The sequence below is a fragment of the Pungitius pungitius genome, chromosome 1 (assembly GCF_949316345.1).
Source record: "Pungitius pungitius chromosome 1, fPunPun2.1, whole genome shotgun sequence".
In the NCBI taxonomy this organism is placed as follows: Eukaryota; Metazoa; Chordata; class Actinopteri; order Perciformes; family Gasterosteidae; genus Pungitius; species Pungitius pungitius.
Genome location: NC_084900.1, coordinates 28,227,748 through 28,252,288, shown reverse-complemented (window position 1 = coordinate 28,252,288; position 24,541 = coordinate 28,227,748). Strand labels below are relative to the sequence as shown.

The 24,541-nt window shown below is 44.8% G+C and overlaps 1 protein-coding gene across 4 annotated transcripts in view; it reads left to right on the top strand.

Moving 5' to 3' along the window:
* The first annotated feature begins 3,108 nt into the window (after positions 1-3,108).
* The window catches only part of clstn1 (calsyntenin 1), a 30,042-nt gene continuing 8,609 nt past the window's right edge, over positions 3,109-24,541 (top strand). Inside the window, exons 1-13 of one of the 4 annotated variants that reach the window (XM_037478112.2) lie at positions 3,109-3,439; positions 14,948-15,070; positions 16,920-16,949; positions 18,387-18,582; positions 19,261-19,469; positions 19,676-19,825; positions 19,945-20,130; positions 20,248-20,496; positions 22,209-22,330; positions 22,411-22,573; positions 22,919-22,969; positions 23,734-23,891; positions 24,233-24,381. In XM_037478112.2, coding sequence (XP_037334009.2) covers positions 3,358-3,439; positions 14,948-15,070; positions 16,920-16,949; positions 18,387-18,582; positions 19,261-19,469; positions 19,676-19,825; positions 19,945-20,130; positions 20,248-20,496; positions 22,209-22,330; positions 22,411-22,573; positions 22,919-22,969; positions 23,734-23,891; positions 24,233-24,381 — 1,868 coding nt within the window. In that variant the 5' untranslated portion in view covers positions 3,109-3,357. The remainder of the gene's footprint in view (positions 3,440-14,947; positions 15,071-16,919; positions 16,950-18,386; positions 18,583-19,260; positions 19,470-19,675; positions 19,826-19,944; positions 20,131-20,247; positions 20,497-22,208; positions 22,331-22,410; positions 22,574-22,918; positions 22,970-23,733; positions 23,892-24,232; positions 24,382-24,541) is intronic. The other 3 variants (XM_037478113.2, XM_037478114.2, XM_037478115.2) reach the window with 3 other exon arrangements.

The window sequence follows — 24,541 nt, the reverse complement described above, 5'->3', positions numbered from 1 at the left end:
ATCGTCCCCTTTGACCACCCTAACAATGGTTCATCCAATCCAACATCCTTTAGAGAAGTGAGCTCAGTCACAAGTTCAAAATCTACTCTTTTGTCATCCTGTCTTCATTTGCCTGACATTTAACTCCAATTAAGGCTCAATTTAAGGGTGATGGCTTCATATGACGGCTAGAAAACAAGGATTCACTTCCGTACAACCTTTGTTCCATTTACAGATTACAAAGATCAAAGTAAAGTTGCCAAAAAAGCTCCATTCTCATCAAACCATTCGCAGTCACTGAGATTCCTGAAGGGAAGAGGTCCAGAGGAGAAGATGGTCCAGAGGAAGTAACACCTTTCTGCTCATTCACCAATGTCTAACACCTATCCACCAAGCCCTCCTGTTGCCTGCCATTGTCCCAGAGAGACTCGATAATGGGCCCTCTATCCCTTCCGCAGAGAACTGGACATCTGCAAGGGAGGGGGGGGGTCGCTTCCACTCTCTTACGGCCACTTCATTTGTTGCCAAAGTGGAAACAAACAGGCATTGTGCTTGGGCTTTGCTGCGGCCCTGATGTCCATAGAATGTCTCTGTTTATAGACCCGCCACCTAATTGTGGCCTCACACAACTATGTCTGATCTCTTCTGTTTTCGTGGCAATAAATATTGAGATAGCTGACGTCTAATGGGTGGCCTTTATTCTTGCTACATTTGTGTGTTACTGTGGTTTGTTTGGAATCTTTTCAAATAGTATTTTTGACGTTTTGTTTTGCCCGAAAGGAAACATAGAAAAGGCTAAAGAAATAAAGCTTGTGCTATATAGTCCAGAGAACATGTTCAATTTCCATCAACAAGCCCATCACAAAATGTTCCATCTTGGCCTGATTTGTACAAAACCACACAAAGTCACACTCATCTGTATTTGCACGAGAAGCAGACAGCAAGAAGGTAAGATGTAAAAGTGTTAATTATCTGATTGCATCGCATCCTCCTCTCCACATCTGAAGGTGTTGATTAGATAGCAGCCGCCACCAATAACCAGGCAAAGCTATTCCCACATCACCGTGCAGTTGTTGTGGCGCGGTTCTACTGCAAGGTGAAAATGACAGTTAACTCATACGTGATCATTATGAAGTCTCTTTTGCTGTGGCCAATCTTTCTGAAAGATGCTCTGTGTAATACACTTTAATAAAATGAAAACATACAGTAGACACACTTTTAGATTTTCCGTTCCCATTTGGCTCGTCTGTTCCAAAATTCCAAGACTTTCTTTGGGCTTCACAGGCACATAAGCATTTCATGAACACTAGTTTGTCATATTTTGCCTGGGTTATCTAGACAGGGCCTCAAGGCAGCATGCTGTGTATGTGTCTGCAATCTGACCATTGCTCTGGGGTGACTGAGGGGACTGACACCAAAACCATTTTTAAAACTATTGGTTGGAGGAATTCATGTCTCAATTTGGTTTGTCTCCAGGGGGGAAAAAACGTGAAAGGGCCGTTGATGGCCCCCGAGCTTCAGATGTAAGTGTTGCGTTTTATTTGGTCACGCACTTCTCATTGTTGTCTCTTTTCTCTCACAGACCCGTTTGCACCACCAGAAGGCATTTGGCCCCCACCGTCGGTCTTAGTTTAGCCGGCTGTGCTTAAAACTAGCTGCATGCGCTCCCACAACAACAGCATTGACGTCACTGGCCAGCGTTGCACACGTGCTGCTTTCAGGTTCTCCGTTTTAAGCTTCGATTTCTAAGCACTTGCTCGCGCTGTAAATCAGATGAAATGGTTGGAAGGAAACTAGACAAAGAAAAGCAGATTTGTTGAGTTAGCAGTTGTTTTAGAGATCATGAGAAACAGACCTATTAGCAGCAGAATAAAAATTGAAGCTTAAGGAAACAAAAATTGTTATAACATAATTGTATTTTCGGCCCTGAGGTTTTGACAGCATCTTTATACATTTGAATGACACAACACACTTCCCCATTTGTGCAAAAAGTCAAATTACTTTGCAATGTCATCTCAAACACACACCCTATTTTGTGCAATACAGTGTTCCTACACATGAATGGCAAATAAAATATCAGCAAATTGTGTATTACAGAAGGTGTTAAGGAGCAAGAACACGGATACTGTTGAAATTTCCATGTATGTCCAACATATTATGGCAATAAACGTTTCCTGATTCCTGATCCTGATGTGTCATTGCAGCAAATGGTTAAAAGACGGATGTTTCTTTCTCACATCAAACTTGCAGAAAGAACATATTCAACATTCCATGTGACTAAACCTTTAGACTGAGGAGGGAAGGGGGGTTGCTCTCAAGCACAGACACATTTTAATTTTACAAGCTAAATCACTATTATCATTTGTAGCTGTGTAATCTCGAAACAGTAATAGTTTCACAATATTCTTAGCAGCTTACTTTGATATCGTACAGGAAACAATAGTTTGAGACAAACCAACCAAATGGACCTCCCATTATTGGAGCTGTAATTCCTTCTTGTCGTTGAGCAAGGTATCTCGAACTGAGCTTTATGTGGTCATTTAGAGATACAATATCCAAAAAAGTTAAACATGGGAGTTCTTTAAACCTTTATTATGACACATCTGGTAACAAAGCAGCCTTTATTATGTCAATGATTTTTTGTTGACTTTGGTTGTGCATCCCTCAAATGGTCAAAGATTGGCACCATCGGGTCTATGATTAACCAAAACAAGTTGCCATCTTAGCACACAATGATCTGGGAGCTTTCAGGCCCCTGGGAGTCCTTGGGTTTGAGGACAGTTGCCTGCTTTCTCACCTGGTTATTCGGTTTTGTTCCCGTGCATTAACCGTGGGGGGGGGGGGGGGGGCGGTAGAATTAGACATGACAGGTACTCACTCCAAATCAAGGGCGGGTGAACCTCGCAGTTTGTTCTGGTCAAATCCTCCTCCTCCTCCTCATCATCATCACTATGTCAATTAGCTATGTAAAAACACCCGGTACTTCCTTTATATAATTTACCCAACATAATGCATGCTCTCGGGGGTTATACATCACATTAAAAAAAACAGTCATGGGTGGGACGCGACAATGCACTGCGCGAAAGGAAAGCGAATCGTCATGCGCGTGCGGCTTATGTCACAAGAATCTCCCACTGCGCGTGAATGCATCAAACTGCAAAGCTGGTCGAGGAGCGCTGATCAGAGAGCAGAGCGGCGGCGACGGCGTCCATCTTAGAGCTGCCGTGGTAACCGACGTGCATCCTCTGGACTGTACTTCTTCCAGCGGGAGCAACATTCCGCCAGACCGTCGAGGGAAGAAGAAGGGGTTTCTTTTTCTTCACTTAGCAAATAAAAAATAAATAACAACACTGCGCCGCGGCTGCACTGGGAGTCGTGATGCGGTTCCGAGGGAACGCACACTTTGCATCCGCCGTCGGAGCGGTCCTCGGACTATTATGTGCGGTGGAGGCAGCCAAAGGTAACTAAGACGCGACGTGTGTCCCGTTGTGTGTGCTCCGTCTCTTTGTTGGCCGGTGTGCGGTCGTTGAACGCGGAGAGCCGGACCCGTCGTCGCCTCCCCGGCCGCGCGGTGCGGAGGGAGGATGTTCGGCAACCTGCTCGGGGTGACGGGTCCCGGGTACCGGATGGATGCGGCGTATCCCTCAAATCACTCCAAAATAACACTAGATGGGACACCGACCAGCGTTATCTGTGCGCAGCGTTTGATCGGTACGCGTTGAAAGAACCGAGTAGGTTACTTTGGAGATGATATCAAGGCCACGAAACGACCCCCTTTTGTCATCCGCATCCAGTCTATTTTTGGGGCGCTGGTTTCTTCCACAAATTGTCCTTTTTTTTAAAGTCTCCGCGTATGTGTCCCTCTGTCTGCAGCTTCTAAGATAGATTGTTACATGCTCACGTCTCGTGCTCTGTGTTCTCACCTCTCAGTTCCCATTTGATCAAACGTGACTCCGGGCCAGTGATGATCAGTGTTAATACACTTCACAGTGTTATGCATTTCCCTTTATTTTAATGTACTTGCTTTGCCGTCGTCGTGGACGCAGCTCTGCTGGCTACGCATTGCAGATCCTCCCCACCAGCCCCCTGTTTCATCTTTGGATTTTTAATAATTAATATGCTGTGATCGCAGGCTTTGCACATCTTTCTTTCTCTTTTTTTTTTTTTTTTAAAGCCCTCGCTCGGCCTCCCTGCGATCACGCGCTGCATGAAGCGTGCGCTCTCCTTTAGCCACCGAGGGACGCGCGTCTTTATTTGCTGCAGCGCGGTGCGGTTCCCTCCTTACAGACAGAAGCCATTGGAAGAACTCCATTCATTTCCATCCAATACATATGTGTAGACATAACTATAGACTCTGTTTTCATGTTAAACCCAATCCGCCGACTGCCCATTGCGAGCTTCCGGTTTCAGGGTGTGTGTGTGTGTGTGTGTGTGTAGACGCAGGTGCACGTTAGTCAGTAGCCGCCATATCAGCATGCCCGGGCAGTGGCTGCAGGCCAGTGTGTGTGTTGGCGTCTTTTAATAATGTCACACCCTGTTTTATTCTTTACAAACTGTATTTTTTGAAGACATAGAGACGCCCAGTCAAAGTCAGAGGATGGGAGGTTTCCATTTGAAGAGCAGCAACTTCAATATTTTGTAGTAGTGTGTATTCATTTAGCTCGTTATGTTGTGGCCCCGGAGGCGTTGAACAGTGCACCTGTTCACTTCCCTGTTCTTATCAGCACGGCAGACCTGTGAAATCACCATCTTGTGAGGGCTTATCTGTTATTATCCAAAGGTCAATCCCTTCCTTCTGTGGCAGGCCTGTTGAAGCCTCACAGCATGTTTTATACCAGCATGCTGCAGGCCACTGTGTGTTGACGTCTTTTAATAATGTTACACCCTGTTTTATTCCTGACAAACTGGAATTCTTAAGGTATAGAGGCGCCCAATAAAAGCCTTGCAGAGGTTTCAAACCCTGATGTGGATTTGATCCGTCCGCTGGTCCTGCTGCTTCTGCTGGAGTTTTGTGGGTAGTTTTTGGCCTTGACAGTGTAATTCTTTCTTCTTCTTTAATGAGCAACCGCTGGGTGTCTTCATGCACGAGAGTCCCACATTTGGTCTGCTGAAATGCACAAGCTGTGCATGCAGACACACACACACACACACACACACACACACACACACACACACACACACACACACAGAGCCAGACAAAGGAAAAGCTGACCGCTGGGAAGTTTCTTGCCACGTTCATCATCAAAGGAAGTAATTCTAGTTTAACAAATTGGACGCCCTGCCTTGAGTGGGGCTGAGATAACACACGAGTCCTTCTCACGTTGCAGTAGAGAAGTACATATTTTGGGGTCAGGTGCAAGGGTTCTTCTCTTCTATTCGCTGGAGAAGCCTCTTATTGATCCACTGAAAATTACATGTCAGTCATGGCTAGAGCAAAGAATCGGTCAATATTTTTACGCTGACGTTTTTCCCTGATCACAGCCTCATTGAAAATACTGTATTTTATGCACCTTATTGAAATCTTTCACATTTTCTTTATTTGTATGGAAAATTCGCCGTTGAAACTATTCAAATGACTTTGTCGATTTGAATAAGGGATTTATGAATGCATTAATAAATTCAGCTGTTGTCTAGATGCGTATTCACAGGCTCTTCCAGTCATACAAGTTGTCATCAGCTCCATCAGCTTCACACATACATAAACTATACTGATATCAAAACACAATATTGATACATTCTCTCATCCAAAATAGTTTTTTGTTGGACCCATCAGGGACCTTTTAAGAGGTTTCCAGGAACCAATACGTAAGAAGATTACCATCAGTGATCTGTGTTGAATCTCGGGGGAAATCAATTTGATGGCGTTTCTTATTCATACGCCACATTTTTGAGCTCCCAACAATCAGGGCGTCGTAAGTCACCGCGCTGTGTTATGGGACACAGAAACACAGCTGACAATGAATGCATTGTTCAACTCTCTCCCATGCAGCTCTCCTTAGAACTCACACCGTTAGATGACAACAGGATGATGGCTAACGACAGAAAGGGCGTTTTCCTTTGAACATGTCAGGGCTTCAGTTGGCTGGTAAAACCAAAAAAAGAAAATGTCAGCTATCATCCACGATGTGCCGCTCTGGGTTGTTTTGATTGACGGGACCCATTTAATTTGATTGTTCAGTGATCTGCTCTGCGTATTGCGCAACGTCATTGTCACGTCAAGATCCGCAGCTTCAGTCGGACACAGATGCAACTTAAAGGGACCTCTAAAAAAACCCAGCCATTTTGTTATTTCTGTTCTCCTCGACGAATGATTTATAATTAATACCTCAAGTCTGTACAAGATTCTTAGTGCTCCGTTCAAGGGTGAATTTGGCAGAATTATTCTCATCGATTTATGACCTTTTTATTATTACACGGTTGTACTTCCTTACCATTTGCCATTTCACATCCCTCTGAGATCGGCCCCACTGGAGGCAATCTTAAGGAACAATGTGCCTGTAGACCTGTTGGGACAGCATTGATGTGCCTGATGGAGCCAGGAGCTTCAGTCACACCTCATCAGAGTCGTGGCCTACCTCCACACCTCCTTTCATTGAAATCTCTTCCGTTCCTGCAGATATATCATATCTTATGTATCCCAAAATCAGGACTGAGGTGGGCAGGAACTTTGCATCGTCATTAAAGTGTTATTTAAAATCCATTACTGCTTCTGTGGAGTAGTACAGAAACCATGGGCAAACATTTCAGCCCGCATTGCCCTGTTTAACAGTTTACTTGCCCTACACATAGATCCTGTCCGTACAAGTTAACTCTTACTTTTTTCAGTATTTATCCAAAGAATTCTCCGAGGAACAAAGGGCTCTGAGGCCCAGACTTCAGGGGTCGGGATCCCGACTAAGCGCGTCACAATGGGGTCACTGTTTGGAGGATCACGACTACAGCCCCTGAAGAATGTGTATCTGAGATAATCCCCCAAAAGTGCGAAACCTGGTGAAGCATTTCGATTTGGAAATGTGCCACTTAGCGCTGGAGGGCTAGACCAGGAGAATACGGGACTCGATTGGAGTCGGTTGTGACTTTCTTGTCGTCGGTGCCTCCGCTGGCTGAATGGAGCCAGTGAACCGTCAAGAATGGGTCATTCACATGTGAATATTAAGTTGTGCCAGATGACTGGGAAGTTGTGTGCACTGCGAAGGACAAGTTGACATTCATGTGAGCCCTCGGTCACGATAGCATACATTGTAACTTCTAAGTGTTTTTTAAAATTAATTAACCCCACATTATGTAATGATATCATTATTTTCCAGGAGCAGAATGTTGTGGACATGAAATTCCACCTTCCCTCAATGTTCCTTTGGAAATGGAATACTCTGAAGTAACAGCCATCTCATTGTGTCATTAGTGTTGGTCAGAGTGTAACAAAAAACAGAGCAAACAGGTTTTGGCTCCACATCTGCAGTCTAGCTGGTCGCGTTACCTCCTCCCTCACCTCCCAACGCTTCCAGTGGAGGGGGGGGGTGGGGGGGGGAGGGGGGAGGGGGGAGAGCTGGCACTGCAGAGCTATTTGGGTTCGGGGCGTGTCCCGCGTTAGGATCCAGGCTCCGTGGGAAGCGAGTAACCAGAGAGCCCATTACCTGCCGCAGGTCGGCCCCACCCGTCGGCCTGCGCCCAGCTCCGGCTCCTCCGCTCTCACTGGCTCCTTTGTGCCGCTCACACACAGAGAGGCGATTGAGTTGCATTCAAGGCCCTCCCACCTCTTCAGAGGAGCACTACGGTGGTGGAGAGTGTGTTGGTTCGGTCGAGGCGACGCGGAGGACAAACAAATGTTGCTGCCTGGCGGGCAGACTGAGAGGCTCTCCTGTGAGACCAGGCTGTTTGGGGAGCAAAGGGCCCCCCCCTCCCCCTCCCCCCGAGGGGTCTGGGTTTCCTTCTAGGGGTCCCCGGAACAGTCCCCCCGTCTGTGATGGAGGTGGCTTGCGTCAACAAGCCGGGGAGCTTTTACGGCAAAGACAAACAGAGAAGTGTGCCCACTGTTTCACACCGCGAGCTGATTGCCCCCCGCCGAGGGGCCCCGCCGGTTCAAGTCATGGCCTGACTCGCACACACACCCGGGCAGACTGTTTGGTATTTTGGGTCTGACATCGATGCTCGTTGTTGAAAGCTCGGAGGTGACGCATAGTTAGAAATAGGTCCTCGGCTGGAATTGCGTACTCAAGGGGAGTTGATGTTAAGTGGCGCCTTTTGCATATTCTTCTGTATTTTAGGTCAGGTCGACACTTCAGCCTCGTTGTCCAACCTTCTCCGTCTCCTTGGAAACAATTCAAGGACGGAATTATCACCTGACCACAGACAATGTTATGTCCTTTTCTGTGTGTACTGCTGCTGGCTTTGGGTCTGTGTTTGGTCTTTTAATTATTCCTAATTTGGTTAGCTTTGATTGGTTATTCAGTATTTTTAATTAATGAAACACATGCAGCACCAGCTGCACAATGCAGACTTATTACTAACATTTTCACACTTTTTGCCGATGGTTTAGTCATATGTACTGTAATGTAATCTGAAATTTCCAAGGACATAATCCTGTGAGTCAGAAGACAATGTAATGGTTGTCAATGGATGCATTGAACTACTCTTGCTACTAACCGGGGGGGGGCATCGGACCTCCACGTCTGCACGTGATCTGAGAAGGTGAAGATTTACAGGCCGTCGCACATCAAAAGTAAAATTGGCCTGAATCAATGAAGCAGAGCTCCACGCGCATCACAGACCCTGCACTTGGCTGCACCGTCATCATTACACAACATGCCCTCCGAGTCTCCCTGACATCACTGGGCTTCATCTGATAACCGCACACTGATCATCTGCTGCAGCTGCTACTATCTGGAGCGCTGGGGTGCATTTCTCCGGCTGAGCGATGGCCGGCGGCAGCAGTGATGGCTGCGCAGATGCATGACACGTGCAAAGCTTTGGGTGAATCGGAGCGGGGGGGGGTGGAATGATTTTCAATCCCCCGTCTACGAAGCAGCGTTACAGCAGTGACGCAAACTGGATTTTTTTTTCTTCTTTTTAAAGAATCTCAGGATTAGCCGGACCTATTGTGGACCTAACATTCCTGCAGGAAGTCCTTCATCACGGTTAGGAAGCCATACTGTAAAGGTTGGGCTTCAATAAAAGAGCCAGGGCTTTGTCTTTGTCTTCATGTGAATAGTCAATGGGTTAGCCCCGCCCCCTGTGGGTCCATGAAACAAGTCAGAAGTCAGAAATCACGCTGATAGTTACCTGCCTCCACAGAAAACAATTCTTTATTTTTAGGATTGTCGGCGCTGTTGACGGGTTTAGTTCCGTCATGAGGGGAAAATTGTATTTGTATGGACAGGGATGTGGATCTTATTTAGCCGTTACAACATGAGGCCCTTCATCGTCCTGTGTAGAAGCCAGCGGCTGTGCTGTGACACAATGGACAACAAATGATTTGATGAAACAGAGGGGGGGGGGGGGTAGCTACTGGCTCTATTGTCTCACCACTAGCTTTGCAATGTTATTCCTGCAGTACAGATATTTCGTTCATACTTTTACCCATTAAATAGCAATCTCTCTCGGATCTAAATCCAGCCTCAAATAATGTTCATTGGTCATTAAGTAACAGCAACCCCTTTCTGTAAAATGCACAAACGACATCCCCCCAAAAGGCAACCGAAGCTGCACATTATGACCTTGAGAGTGTTGCTGTGTAGACTGTTTTTGTCTTAACGTCTTAGTTGGTACTGTGTACCCGTTTGCTTTATGCATGACAAAGCACACATCATTTTAAGGGCCAATGTATTCCAAACGATGATGATGATGATGATGATGATGATGATGGATGGCGTGCACAGTCCAGCTGATCCAGTAGCTGGCCCGTCACACATTGTCCTCTGTGTCGTGTGGCCCTCCGTCCGTCCACCATTTGGACTCTTTAAAAGTCGATTCCCTGGCCGCTGGCTCATGTCATCGTATCATGCGCTCATTAGACGTGCACAGTGAAAAGTTGGCGGCGCGGCCGCTTGGTCCGCTGGCCGCTCGACCTTGTCTGTGAGGAAGGTAGATGCATCCCATTATAGGATTAAGTGTCACTGGCTATATTTGCTGCGTAACCGGATTGCTCACTAGGTGCTGCGTTGTTGAATTTCTGGCTGTAAGTTGGGTCCAGTAACCCGCCATCTGTGCTCGTACAGCAGCAGCTTCTCCCCGACTCATTATCATATTGTATTTGCTAGATTAGGCCTGAATGTGTCTGGCACCTGATACATCGTGCAGTAGGGTCCCTATTATTTTTGATTTTGGGGATAAGACGTGGTTCCTTTGAATCGTCATCGCGGAACGACACCTCCTGGGTTCATATTTATTATTTAGCAGGAGGCAAACATCAGCCCATCATGTCTGTGTATTTATATCCTAACTCATCTAATATTTACGCTCAAGCCAGTGGCTTCTCTGTGCTACGAACACGATGGCGGGTCACACCGTAGCACGCCGTCAACCCCGCCTTGTATTCATGTGAGAGCAGCGATCAAAGAATCCATTGGGCCAGCGTTCTTCATTCTTTTTTCTGTTTGTGGCTTCTCTCAGCAGGCTTTAAATAGATCGAATATCGTAAAACGTTGTCCTGGAACCGCGTAAGCTAAAAAAGTGGATTCAAACATGTGACACACATCTGTATCGAATTATTGTTAAAACGACACATATGGTCAATTTGCAGTGGATAAGAATCACACCCACTAAATGTCGCTCATGCGTCTTCTGCAGCGCGTCAGGGACCCTGACTGCTTTCACGTTGCTCAATGTTTCAGAAGTGGAATCATCTGCTTGGACGTGAGTCTGCAGGTTGAAATCCAGCCGGTGGTGCGTATGCACCGCATTAGAGGAATTGGTCTTCTAATTAAGTTAAATTAGGAAAATGGCAGTCTTCCACGCTAAGCATCCTCAGTGCTGCCTCAAACATTTCAAAGCCCTTTTCCTAATCTCATTCCATCTTAACTCATAAAGCCTTCCGTCCTGAAAAAACCCCACAGGTCCGTGCCTCAGAACACAGAGGCCAATCAGAGGAATCTTCTAACAATAGGACGTAATAAAGCACTCGCTCACCAACGACTCAGGGTGTCTGCGTTTGTGTGAGTAATATCTCTGTCGCGCCGTGTCCCTCCCGCTCAGTGCACGTTTGCAGGGGCATGATGGAGCTATCTTGTCAAAAGAGCCTTGTTGCCGATTTCACACACATGTATGCGAGAATTTCACGCTTTAAATAAAACCCTGCTTTAGATTTTGTGTGCGTTTGTGATGCGACTGGCTTTGGTTTCTGCTTTGACTTCAGCGCGGGTGCAGTTTGCTCCTGAATCCGTCTGAGGCCTCCTGCCTGTCCTCACACCTACACATTTGGCACGTTTTCGCTCCACATTTTGCCATCTGTGAGCATATCTGCATTACACATGAGCCAATTTAATTCATATATACAAAGTACAAATCACAATGAGTCTCAAAGGGCTGTACTGTGTGTAACATAATCAAAAGTTCATCAGTCAAGGTGGAGATTAATGCTAAACATGGTTTGCGTTTAAAATGAATGGGAAATGATGACATTTGGACCACACAGGGAGGGCACAGCCAGACCGCCCCCTCGCTCGGTTAAATTGTGGTTTACTTAAGAGTTAAGCATAAACCTGCAGGAGTTGTGAGAGGGCCGCTTGATGTTGTGCCAATCCGCGCCGTTCGTGGTTCAGTGCACCTCAGTGCACGTGTCACCTGGCCAACAGGTACTGGGACTCTGTGGAGGCTGCAGCTGATTATTGTTGTGCGGGTCAAAAACAACATGTATTGTTCCGATGGATCTTAATCACCACTGAAGAGATCCAACCAAGACAATTAAGCAAAATAACATTTTGTAGTATTTCTTCCTTTGAAACAGCAAATACATTGCAGCCATATACTTTTTGATAATAACTGGGAATTGTAATTCAATTATTTAAGACAGCAGCACATTAAAAGATTATTAAGCCATACTAACATTTTTATGTTTTGCACTGTGACCAAATTTGAAAGCATGTCTTTTTTGGACGAGCTCTTCCACTGTAAAAGCTGAGTTGGGTGGGTGAATAATTCATGGTGGTGCACACATCCCAAAAGCCCTGTAAAATAGCTTGTAATTACTTTTCGTTGATTGTGCATGCTAATCGGTGCCCTGGAATTACACATTATGTGAGGACAAACATCACAAGTCGCTTTGCTTTGCTGAAATTGGATTTAGTAGATTGGCATGAAAACATCCTCATTTATTCATGCGTTTGTAGGGTTTTATTTTTTTTAATCTGGTTACAGTTTAAAGCTCATACATAATTGTAGCACAGATTGTCACATAAGTTGTCTTTCTTTTCAGATTATGAATGTTTGAGGTTGTTTTTCCAACACGACAAGGCTGCCAATTTGATTTAATTTAATTTAGGATTTAACTCCAACTGATTTTGTTTAATTTTTGCCATGCATTCTGGATCGTTTTATATTCAGGAGCCTTTTGGATTAACTGATATAAAGCGACATGTAAAAGTTTATGTTAAATGAGAAGAATTGCACTTTCAAGTAATTATATGCTGTAATTTTATTTCTTAAACTTGACAACTTTTATTCTATTTTCTGCTTGTTTAATGTTTTAATGACTGTTTTCACTTAATATTCTTAATTCTTTTTACACATATTTTTCTTATGCCTTATTTTCTGATGCTTTTTATGTTAAGCGGTTGGTGATATTTGATATACAAATAAAGTTCTCTTGCATAAATCGCAGGCCGTTAATTATTCAAAGTTAACTTTCTAATGTTTGTTCCAAATATCACATGTATATTTTTAAGTGAACGTTTTTATGCTCGCAGGTGCTAATTGACCTTTTATTTTGGCAGCATCAGCCGATGCTTGCATCAGAAACACCGTAACGAATCCACTATTTATGTAATGCTGCTGGTCGAGGTGAATGTTGTACTCATTGTGTGACAGGAATTGGGTGAATGTGGGCTGGAGGATGTGCTTCAGTCTGGAATGAGCCTGGTATTATTGAGCATTTCAACTCACAAACACAATATTTCAAAAATCTGGTACGCACAAATGAAAAAAGGGGAGCAAATACATGTATAACATTTAGAGATTCCTGATCATGTTCCCTTCGCCGATACTCATTTCTGATGATTGATTATTTATTTTGGCAGATCCAGATCCTTTTATTCAATTTATTTAAACACCTCTTTGTTTTAGCACCATCTCAATGATCCTTTCAACCGCTGTAAGTTCAGGTAAACTGTTAAATATTCTAAACGTTCAGCTTTCATTGTAATTTCATCACAATATGATCCTATCGGGAGGAATTATTAAGTTATCGCCCAGCTGAGGCATAAATAAGTTATAATTATGATTGCCTCATTAGTGTTTTGGGTTAACAAAGAACAGGATGGCCCTTATGATGGCGAACACAGCTTGTTGGAGGATTTTTATTTCAGAAGCTCAGCAGTGCAGCCTTGTCCTGCAGTGAAATGAACAGGAGAAAATGCTCACCAGCCGTGTAATTGATGTTTAACTTTATGCCAAATGTCCTATATTTGTCTCCGTCTTATTCACACCACAACATTAATCAGGACGTTAGCCATGAGTGGCTTTTGCAGCTATTTGAGTTTATTATCTCGTAGACGTTCTAGAAAAAGCAAACTTTTACTGCCTTTTTGAGATATTATTATGTGCTCTTTCAACCTTGAACTAAAACAAATAGGCTGTTGTTGATAATAAATGATTAAATGGATCATGATTTATAACTTGAAACAGAACGTTTCCTACGTTACGTTTGGGCCAAATACCCGCTGTGCTCTGTGGGTGATGAGCTCCTGTCGTCTATTGTGTCCACCATCACAGCAGTTCATTGTCACCATAGATGTGCTTTAGTGCGTGCCCTGGCCACATTGAATTGATCACACTGTTTGCATCAAAAATGACCTTCTCCACGAAGGCCCTGGGGTTTAGAGGGAGGGGACAGAGGCAACACATCGCAAGAGAACGAAGCATTCGACCAAGCTCTGACTATATCACTATGATCAAAGACAACGCACGGAGCGGTACTTGTAAATAAGCCCAAAGAATAATGGGATTTTTGCAGTTCGCAGCCCTGTTTCACATACTTAGTGATTATGATAAGGTGCCCGAACAAAATGAGTGAGCGTTCCTAAATGCAGTCAAACAGCGCTTGACGTTTCCATCGCCTGGCAGCGAGCCGTCAGCCGGCGTCAGCGTCATCTCTGCAGACCAGTAGCAGAGGACGGCCGCCCTCTCTCCCCTCGCTCCAGAGCGAGAACACATGGGCTGTAAGAGAGCGCCATCTCGCCTGCGTCAACGCAGTCCTAAACCAGCCCAAATATGTCACTCACAGCAGCTTTCTGTGCAGCCGCCAGCTACAAAAGCCCTGCAAGAGACCCTGTTTGCAGCCGGGACGCTTCCCGGGACAACCACCACACAGAGTAGGCCGTAAGCAGCCCCTCTGCTGCACTGGACGTCAGAGCCACTGCCTTTGTGACTCCTGTGATGCGGGTGTCAAAAGCCTTGATATGCGTTGTGGTCTGTGAGTCTCTGAAATCCAAAGATGAGGCGTTAGGGTTGTTGGAGAACGGCGTGCAATGCAGGGTCAAGAGCCGCAGATTTTCACTCCACCAAACGGCGCCGCCACTGCTCCTGTTGTGATTGATCCTTTCGTTATGTGCATGTGTGACGCTTGTAAAAAATGATTTTAAAAGCATCCAAATCAGCATCAACAATGTACTCACAGCAGCAGGAGAAAACTGCTATCTATTAAAATCTATTAAAAGCACAAGAGAATAAGTCAAATGTTTCAGCAACATCTCAACTCTGACCACATTGTTTGACTTTGTTCTATAGACGGTGACTTTTCCCTTTCTTTGTTTCTCAGTCAATAAGCACAAACCATGGATCGAGACGACGTACCACGGGATCGTGACGGAAAACGATGACAAAGTGCTTCTGGACCCTCCTCTGATTGCTCTGGACAAGGATGCTCCTCTACGCTACGCAGGTGAGAGAGGAGGCTTAATGCTGCTGTCGCTTCACTCCTCTGCTTTGCTTCACCTGGAATGAACTCATCATGAAATTAATTAAAAAAGAAAACCATTAATTGCTCCGTACCATTGACCTGTTGAGGTTGTCTTCCACGTAAAAAAAGATAACATTAGATAACGGTTGCCGCTCATATGATAGAAGTGCAACCACAAATCTAGTGTGTGCCTAATGTTTGTTTTTTTCATTCTTTCTTTGATATATTTCTGATAATTTTAGCTTAAATGTTTGTGCAAATGAAATGAAATCATTAAATGCACACCTGGTGGTGGACTATCACATTTGCATGACCATGCCGACTGGCTACCACGTCCTCCACCCTTTTGATATCAGATCAAAGTACTCTCATACGTTTGTGTCTGCTGAGCCGCGTGTGCTTTCTGCACCGAGGACCGACTCTGGAAAACATTCAACGCACCACAGCATTGGAAATCATTTCCCACCATTTCACATCACACAAGCTGTGCGGTGTTTTTTTCTTCTTCTGCGAGTCTCTTCACACTCACACGCGCTCTCAATACACTTGATGTGACCGATTAAAAAAAATCAAATAAAAAATCTCTGCTTACTTCAATTGGCAGACAGCCAATGGACCAGCTTCAGTTATTTCTAAGAGTGGGGGCGTTGAATAGTATTCTACTGGTCTTCTCTCACAGTGAATAAGGTTTGAACGCAGAGCTTGCCGAGGGTGGGGCTCGGTTTCAGGTGAAACGGACCGCGTGTCCCCCCGTGGACCAGCTCCCTTGGGACAGGAAAACGCCGCGTCAGCAGGGATGAGCCGCCCACACAGTGTGAATATTTAGCATGAATGAGAATCCTATTCCCTCCGGACCTGGGTTAGTTGACTCATCTGTGGGCAACACAGCTCCTGCCATGTGGATGCCAGCGAATACACAAGCCATTGATCTATTGGCCAGTTAACAACTCTCGTTCCATAACTCAACTGCGCGAGCTTCGTGCCAGCGCTTAAGCGACCACTGCAGGACGAGGCTGGAAGGTCGATGCGTGACCATCGGCGTGACGGGCGGGCCGAGCCGAGCCGGGCCGAGCCGTGGCCCAGGGGGGGGGGGGGGGGGGGGAGAAGCCGAGGAATTCCTGAAGCCCCCAGTGGGAGCCGGTCATTAGAGCTGAGGACCACGGAGGCTCACGGCTCCCGCTGCATGACTGACCCCGAACAGCAGTCCCTAATCTGAAATCCATGTCTAATTATTTACAAGGGGAAAAAACTAAATGACCAGCAGCGAACCCCCGGGAGGCCCCTGACAGGGCCCCCGACAGGGCCCCCGACAGGGCTCCCGACGGAGGCCCCCGACAGGGCTCCGAAGCCAGCAGCTACGCAGAAAAGGACTTCATGCATCTTCAGCTTCTTATCTGATAGAATGAATCCTTTCATTTGTAGCATAGCGACCTTAGCTATTCATCCACTTTGTTATATAATAATGTATAATATATATGTATAATATATGCGCAGTGGTTTGAGAAGTGAGTTGAAGTAGTTGAAGGACCAGAATACTGCAGAACACTACTTGTAATCATTAAAAACTGAGCTTTCCCTTTCTCTTAATTGGATTTTCTGTCACTCGTTGTTTTCTTCTAAAAAGAATTGTTGAGCCATTAATAGAACGGCGGATACAACCAGCCTTCCACAAATGCTTTAATCCTTTCTTTCTTTCAACTGGCAGAAGAAGTTTTATAAATATATGTAAGCTTATTGCGTGGACTATGTTTCCTTCCTGTCCTGTGCTTTCTCTGAGATTCTAACTCTTCTTTTAACTGATCTGGGTTTATCTTCTCTCCCTTCCTTGTAGAGAGTTTTGAGGTGACCCTTACCAAAGAAGGTGATCTTGGGCTCTTTCTTCTGCCTTGTGCTTAGTTGTTACTATTAACCCACTAACGCAAAAACAGCATCCACACTTTTACACAGAAACTCCCGCTATGCTCTGTTATCTCCCCGTTTGGTTTTCTCGATTTATTTATGTTTTCCTCACCCTCAATTCTTTTGACTTCCAACAGCTGGATGAAAAGTGTCATGTGGGGCTGACTTTACTTAGAAATATCGGTGCATGAGACATCCATTGCAGTTTGCAGACCCTAACAGTTTTTCAGCTGTCACCAGGAAACAGAAAGCTGCTTTAAAAACAGGAGTTTTCAGTCACTTTGCTGCCATTTTGTCCAGTTCAATTCTTTCAATTTAAGCAATATAAATGGAAAAGCCAATTTTGGACTATTTCATTAATAAAGTAAATTCTGAAAGAACAGAAGATGATTTCACAAGCTCCCTAAAAAAATGGAAATTGACAAATTGGTATTTAAAGAGGATGATAGCTGTGAAAATGTCTTTAAAGGCATCCTCCACCTTTGTGATGTCCTCTTCGATCTATCGCATCTGTGCAGGTGCAGTGACTCCTGTGGACTTTTGTGACATTAAAGTCTTCAACTGAAAGCTGCTGAGATTGTTAACTAATGCAAACTCTCTCTGCCACTAAGTTTCTGTTGTTGCATCTTTGCCTCAGTGGAACGCTTGAGTTAATTCTCACTAATGTACCATCAGCATGGCTGCAGTTGTCATTCGATGTGGATGTCGAGCAAGTTGATATTTCTAACCCCAGATCTCATCCAGTACCCTTTGTTATCACTTTGTTATCCTATGATTACATTTGTTTTGATTGTTTTTTGCAGTAGTTTTGGATCAGAGGTGAAATTACACAGGAAGACTTTCTTTGGTTAAGAAACATTTTTTTTTTTCAGAGCTTTTTGGGGTTTTGATGACTGAATCGGTGCTTTTTACGGCACAATTTTACAACTCTTATTTTGTATTTTTATTATGTTAACTATTGTTTCTATTGCAAAAAAAGGCTCTCTTTGTTATCCATTACAGAGTTAAATGATCTTTGCTTCAAATACTGTATTTCATGTCCCTACGTTTTGGGCTTGGTTTCCCCCTGTGAAATGCATTTCCATATATTTTTGGTTTCTGCCTGCATGACTGGATGGAATGTTTTCAAGTAGCTTGGAAAACACACTCCGTCTTCTATGATACGCAATGTCCCACACCCTCCCCCCCCCTAAGTACTCACTCATATGACGGTGCTTTTGGGCTTCCTCCACAGACACCACCCATCCCAAATCTACAACTCCCTGGCACCCAAAAATTGTTTTTTCTTCTTTTTTGTTTTGCGTGAATTTAACAGTTTTATTGTTAACATCATTTGAAATGAAGAAATAATGCATCAGCTATTGTGAGAAAAATCTCTTTTTGCTCTTGACGTGTTCAGGGGAGATTTGCGGCTTCAGGATCCACGGGCAGAATGTCCCCTTCGAGGCAGTGGTCCTGGACAAGTCCACCGGCGAGGGGGTCATCCGAGCCAAGGACAAGCTGGACTGCGAGCTGCAGAAAGAGCACACCTTCACCATCCAAGCCTACGACTGCGGAGAGGGTCCTGATGGCGCCAACATGAAGAAATCCCACAAGTGAGTCGGCCGTTAAACCTCCAGCCGTCCTCTGTGTTCTCGGGCGGGTTTTGTTTAGTTTGATTCGGCCATTTCTCTAAAGCGATTTACAGATGGAAAGCTGCTCTCTCGTATTCATGGCGATTCAAGGTGCTTTCACACTGACCCAATTAATTAACAACTCAAATGCAAGAGGGACCAACCACTGGTAAAGATTTTACTCTGTATTTAAAAGCTACGCTATCAGGAAATGCTTCTGCTGTTTGGGGGATTTTTCAAGCGCCTGATGTCCAAATTTATCCATATAATTATCCAAGATAATTTGGTTAATTTGCTAACATGACCCACATCACGAGTGCAGAAATGTAGAATCGACAGTGAGTGAGTGGCCGCTCTAATCAGATCTACTTGTCTGGACTACGAAAACTTTCTTTCTTTCTTTCTGAGAAATGCATGACCACCAGAGAAGATATACACGTAGCAGAGCAACGCTTGACTTCCTTTCAGTCAGTAAATTAGATTCCTCCAAGCGTGTCCACGAAGCAGCATAACAGTCAAAATGGATTAAATAATGGTGTTGCCCATCGGCCCGTGTTACATTTCCATTCCTCTTTGGCTGCTGATGTTACTCAGTCGGTGTGAACATGTGTTTGAACATCCCCAGCCGAGAGTCCTAACCCCTGAGCGTGTCCGTTTCAGGGCCACGGTCCACATCCAGGTTAACGACATCAATGAGTACTCACCCGTGTTCAAGGAGAAGTCCTACAAAGCCACCGTTATCGAGGGGAAGAAGTATGACAGCATCCTGAAGGTGGAGGCAGTGGACGCTGACTGCTCCTTCCAGTTCAGCCAAATCTGCAACTACGAGATCGTCACTCCCGATGTGCCCTTCACCATTGACAAAGATGGTAGGAACCTTCCAAGTAGCGGCCTTTCTGTCTGTGCAGCAGTGCAGGCCCTAGAGCCCTAGAACAATGATGGTCTCCTTGAAATGTCACCCGAGTTGGACATTAGTTTCAGGCCAAAGATTGATTCATCCTTGTGTCTTGTAAAAGCAAATTAGAGGTCCAGTAAAACAAAATAACATGAGATCCCTATGTCCTGCCTCCCCCAGGCTTCATCAAGAACACAGAGAAGCTGAGCTACGGCAAGGAGCGCATGTACAAGCTGACTGTGACGGCCTACGACTGTGGAAAGAACCGGGCCTCCGAGGACGTTCTGGTCAAGATAAGCATCAAGCCCACCTGCAAACCCAGCTGGCAAGGTACCGAAGCTCTCCTCCACTCGTTGTAGCTCGCCCACCACCACTCGCAATCCACCGATGCAGAGCACCCACGCTGAGCTGCCATCATCAAAAAGCTGATTCGAGGGTCTTTCTTTCAGGTTTTAATAAGAGGATTGAATACGAGCCGGGCACAGGTAGCCTGGCTCTTTTCCCCAGCATGCACTTGGAGACGTGCGACGAGCCAATCACGTCCATCCGAGCCGACATTGAGCTGGAAACCAACCACATCGGCAAGGGCTGCGACCGCGATACCTACTCTGAGAAATCTCTGCACAAGCTGTGCGGTAAGTGGCTGCTCCGCGGGAAATGGTCATCGCCAGAACTGCGCCATTGGATTGTTTTTTAAAGAAACCCGAGCGCCACCGAATCATTTCCTCTTGTGCTCTTTGATTGTTTTCTAGGAGCCAGCTCCGGCACCGTGGAGCTTCTGCCTCCGCCCAGCAGCTCCGCGAACTGGACGGTAGGTCTGCCCACCGACAACGGGCACGACAGCGACCAGGTGTTTGAGTTCAATGGCACCCAGGCCATCAAGGTCCCCGAGGGCCTGGTGAGCACCAGCCTGAAGGAGCCCTTCACCCTCTCCGTGTGGATGAGGCACGGCCCCGGGGCCCACGAGAAGGAGACCATCCTCTGCAACTCCGACAAGACAGGTAATGTCCCTGGAGAAGCTCCGCATCCACTATTACGACTTTTAAGGAGAGAAAAGAACATACATGATTTAAGGGCATCATATTGTGATTCAAATATAAATAACTTGTCGCTGCATGACAAGCACATGAACTCAACGTTTTTAAGTTTTGGGTGATTTACCCGAGTAACACTAGAGGCCTGTACCTCCATTTTTCAATGGAAAGTGTATGCAAATATACCTGTTATCTTTACAGTAAAAAAAAAACCCTGAATGGGCCTTTTGACATTCATTGGGGGAAACACATTAAAGCAGCACAAGCAATGTGTGAGTGGTACCATACCAAATATTAACCAATGTGACACCTCTCTGGGAAACGCATGCTAAAATAGCCGCTATCTACTGATAAAACGCTGGCCTTTCTATTTCTGTCACCAGCTGTACGTTGTGCGTGCTGTCTCCTTGATCTTATTGACTGTAAAGTCTGTGCCGTGGTCAGTGAGAGGCAGTTCATCAGCTTCTGTTGGACTGCTTACATAAGAAGGATTACATCAGAGCGGCTGTGCCCCGGACAGGAAGCTCCCAAACCCATGATCTCAGCACCGTGACCTCCATTCAGCGCAGCATCTGTTTCACAGAAACATTCATGTCTCACATTCAGTACTTCTGCATTTTAGTTAATATTGCAAATTCATTTGAAATGCAATTTTAAACCACCAATGTGATCACAAATGATCACAAAGAATTATGTCGACTATTAAATGAATCTGTCGTTGAATGATTCATTGATTGTTTGCTCTTTAAATGTCGTACTTGAATATCTCACTGCAGCATCTTTAATTAATCTATGCTTGAACTGTTAAGTCAAGCAAATTGTTTCATTTATATGAACATGTTAAATACATTTTTCAAAGTGGAAATTGATTTGACTTGCTCTAAATATATCAATTGATTGATGATTAAATGTCTCACAAATGGACACTAATTCAGATTTAGCAATTTGTTACATTTAACATGAATGTGAGTGGACTCATGACTGTCTTTGAGGATGGAGATTGATGTACTTGGGCTGTTGTTTATGTGATTATCTTAATCAAAAGAAACAAAGACACAGCTTTTCATGTCTGTTTATGAAAGGTAACCTCATCATAGACCTCCCCGAAGCAGTTTCATCATAGTATGACTAATGGTGCCAAGCTATTCTAATAGACTAAGCCTATATGTATTGACAAAAGTATTACTATTCATCTTATCTGTTCAAGGTTTAAGAGGCAGGAGCTGTTTGGTACAAAGATCTTTGTACTTGTTTTTTCAACAGCCCCCTCTAAGAAAATAATCTATGGTTGCAAGTCCAGTTTAGAAAACAATAGAAATAGGTCGTGGAACTTCTTTGTCATTGTGAAAACCTATTGAGGCATGTTTTTCTGTTACGAAATTTTCAAGAGCTGATAATGACAAATCCAAATCAAGCACATATCTCAAGGCTCGTGCTTTTAACTTATGTTGTTTATTGCCCTCTTCTGTCTGACTCATCAGTAACTATAACACAGTAATACGTTGAATTTTTGCCTCCGATGGAAGCTTCAAGAATTTCAGCTGCTGAGTTTAACAAACTATTTTCTATACATACATATATATATTTATGAATTAATTTGACAAATATTCACATCACTGCCAATTTGCACCTAAACTCCAGAGCTCCAGTCTCACACCTTGACTCATTCTCCCCTGCAGAGATGAACAGACACCACTACTCGCTTTACGTCCACAACTGCAAGCTGATCCTCCTCCTGCGCCAAGATCCATCCGAGGCAGAGAACTACAAACCAGCCGAGTTTCACTGGAAACTCGACCAGGTCGGATGACCGCAACGTGTGGTGATCAAGCAAGAATACATTTGGGCACAAATCTAATCTCAGCGTTGTGTTCTTCGCAGGCGTGCGACAAAGAGTGGCATCACTACGTGCTGAATGTGGAGCTCCCCGCTGTGTCTCTGTTTGTGGATGGCACTACGTTCGAGCCCTTCCTGGTCACAGAGGACTACCCGCTGCACTCCTCCAAGATTGAATCGCAGCTCACCATTGGTGCCTGCTGGCAAGGTAAACTCTTCAAAACATTAACTGGAGGAAACTGTGAAAGAATTACATATAATAATTATATAATTATACATAAACACTTAAAATACATTGTAACGTATATATGCTTTCTTTAACATGTTTCTATTTCTGGTGGCTAAGAGATGCTTTAAAGCAACCTAATGATATATTGTAATGTGATGATAATTATTATATATTTGTTGATTACAGAGTGTGTAAAAAGGTAGCATGCATGTTATTTGATGAACTCTTAATGCTGCACCATGGCGTACCTGTTTAGCATCTGAATCTCAGCGCCTCAACCTTCCTCCCTGTCTCTCCTTGCTCTCTGCTTTCTGTCCTTTACAGACAACTCAGGACATGACAATGACACTGAGTCAGTCTCTGAGCCCACCTCAGGTTGCTCAAATCTTTCCCTTACTCCTCAAATATGTCCACGTGTCCCCAATGTCCCACCAAGCTAACTGCATCGTCATACCATTCCAGCTCAAATGATTCTTACACGTTGTACATGCAGAACGATTTGTTTTTTCGTGTTTGGAGCATGATGCAATAAGGATGACTTTGATTTTCAATACTGCCTGCACCATTTTGTTTTGGCTTATTTTCTCCCTTCTCTATTCATGAGCTTTTGTCACTACAGCAGACAGTTTTTCAACACCGCCTGATAAAACTGATTAGAAATAGATGCACAATAAGCACAAAAATCTGACCTGGCTGCAGCATTTTGGTCCTGCAGTCTCCTCTTTCAGAACTTGACCTCGGGGTCAGAAAAAGAAACTCCCTCATATCAGATAACAGTGCTTCAGCAACACACACACACACACCAGTGGACGTGTGACCTTGAGACGTGGAGGTCCAGGTTTGTCTCTGACTGCAGTAGAACAGACGTGTACATTTTTCTTCCTCAGAATCTGCATTAAGAAGGGGGTTTGCCGTCTTAATGCAGATGTTGCATGCTTAAGGCGTGTATAGTCTCTCATCCATCACTCTCCTGTCTCTCTCAGGTCTTGTAAGGGCACACATACTAACTCGCATGAACTCCATTCACGCCAGCGTTGCACCTTGAGATTGCATGCTTGAATGCAGTCTGAGCGATGTACACTTGAGTAACTCTGTGTGTGGCCGTGTTCTTCTCCTCTTCACTATCCTGATGTTCCCAGGTGGAAATGCTCGGATGGCTCAGTTTTTCCGCGGGAACCTAGCGGGCCTGATGATCCGCTCTGGCAAGCTGGAGAACAAGAAGGTGATTGACTGTTTGTACACCTGCAAGGAAGGACTGGACGTGCAGCTGCCCGAGGAGGTGGCTTCAGCTGTCAAGGTGAGGAGTGCAGTGTTGTAGAGAGCCAAAGCGCACTCAACCTCAGTCAATCAGTGGTTGCAAAGGTTTTAGGATTGTAATCCTAATCTGGTGAAGCAGAGTCGTGAACTCTGAACTCCTTTCACAAGTGTGGGTTGCGTTTAGTTCATTTATAGAAGCCTGAAGACGTTATTTCACAGGGAAATTGTAGACTATACACAATAAATTAGGTTTTTATTTTTTCTCTGTGATCATGAAACCCCTCAGATTATTTTGCAAACCCTTCTAACACACTTCGACACATTTTGGGGAGTATGAGACAATCTCGCCTCAAATCACATCGCCTTCATTTCTCCTTTTAGGTTGAGTTCAATCCCAACCAATCCTCCATGACTGTGGAGGGCGACGACATTGATGCATTCGACAAGGTCATGCAACACATCTCCTACTTGAACTCCCGCCAGTTCCCGACCCCTGGCATCAGGCACCTCCGCATCTCCACCACCGTCAAGTAAGCAGGAGAAACTGGAAAGAAATACTTCACCAGTTATTATCTTGTGTCACCTCATCTGTCAACAGCAGCAGCAGCAGCCAGACTTTTAAGAAAAATTGATTATTTCTGCCTAATAGCCTAATACAGAGAGGCTTAGTCTGTCTTAATTACAGAGTTC